General features: G+C 59.2%; 1 protein-coding gene across 1 annotated transcript in view; it reads right to left on the bottom strand.

The window, feature by feature from the left end:
• Nucleotides 1-941, bottom strand: part of CLEC17A (C-type lectin domain family 17, member A) — a 34,277-nt gene extending 33,336 nt beyond the window's left edge. The window contains exons 1-2 of the mRNA XM_012642726.1: nucleotides 908-941; nucleotides 679-753 (exon numbers count right to left, since the gene is read on the bottom strand). Coding sequence (XP_012498180.1) covers nucleotides 679-753; nucleotides 908-941 — 109 coding nt within the window. The remainder of the gene's footprint in view (nucleotides 1-678; nucleotides 754-907) is intronic.
• Between the last annotated feature and the right edge of the window lie 274 nt (nucleotides 942-1,215).

Here is a 1,215-nt window from a genome sequence, read left to right on the forward strand (position 1 = left end):
ATCGCCAGCCCCCAGCCCGAGCCCGGCCAGGCCGCACCCAGGGGCAGTGTACATGGTGTACACACCTGTCAGCCTGGGCCCTGAGGATCTCTCGTGGGTGGCCTCAGGGTCCCCGATGGGAGTTAACTCAGGAAAATCTCGCAAACCTCCACTTTTATATCCACTTATCAGACTCTTGTTCAACGAGGGCCGCCCGAATCTAAACAGAACCCGGGCCTTAGGTGTAGATGCAGGGAGATCGGGCGCCAAGCGTCCACTCGCAGTTTCAAACACCAGCTTTCATGCCTCAGGGACTTTGCACCCAGCAGTTCTCTCCTGGGCTTGTCTTCCTAACAAATGCCTTCTTGCCCCTCAAGCCCCACTCCAAAGTCACCTCTTCTTACCCCCACCACCCCCCACCTTGCAGGCAGAGCTCTCGATTCTCCTCGGAATTTCCCCAATCTCCTGCTCCCTCTCCTGCTCGCCCAACACTGTGCCCAAAACCGCCTCCCCCATCAGACTGACAGATCCTCACAGGCGCGGTCCAGGTTCCCATGGTCACCTGCCACTGGGGCGCCTGCCGCGGGCTGCATGCACAGGAGGCTGACTGTGTCTACGATGCCCAGCCATTGCCCCCTGGCGACTCTACTCCCTCTGTTCCCCCAGGGCACACAGCCGGCCTCCAGGACGTCCCCTTACCTGGCTTGGGAGGAAGGTCCTTGTAGGATGGGGTCGCGTTCTCATAATCGTCACCGTCATCTTCCTCCGCGTACCCTTCCAGAGGAAAGGCAAGGCCAGTCAGAGCCCAGCGCATTCCTCCCTCTGTCCCTCAGACCCTGGGCCCTGTCCCCAGCTGCCCCAAGGTGAGGATGCTGCAACCTGGTCCTGACCATGGCCAGCCCCCAGCCCGAGCCCGGCCAGGCCTTACCTGTTGGGTCCGGGCACCCAGGGGTAGTGTACATGGTGTACACACCTGTCAGCCTGGGCTTGGCAGCTTCTACCTCTTCTCCTTCCTACTCAGATGTCTGGGCTTCTCTCAGTTCCCTCTTCCTTTAAAAGTCAAGTACATGCAAATCTACCTTGAGGGGAAGCCCCCAGACCCACCCCCGACACACACACACCTGCCTTTCTCCCATGCATAGAAGTGACAACGAACACAGCCCCGGAAGTTGAGAGAGCACCGAGCTTCAGGTGAAAAAGGTGGATACGCTCCTTCCTTCAAGGAGAGACAATAAA

This window comes from Propithecus coquereli, unplaced genomic scaffold (genome assembly GCF_000956105.1).
Source record: "Propithecus coquereli isolate 6110/MARCELLA unplaced genomic scaffold, Pcoq_1.0 Scaffold185, whole genome shotgun sequence".
Classification (NCBI taxonomy): domain Eukaryota; kingdom Metazoa; phylum Chordata; class Mammalia; order Primates; family Indriidae; genus Propithecus; species Propithecus coquereli.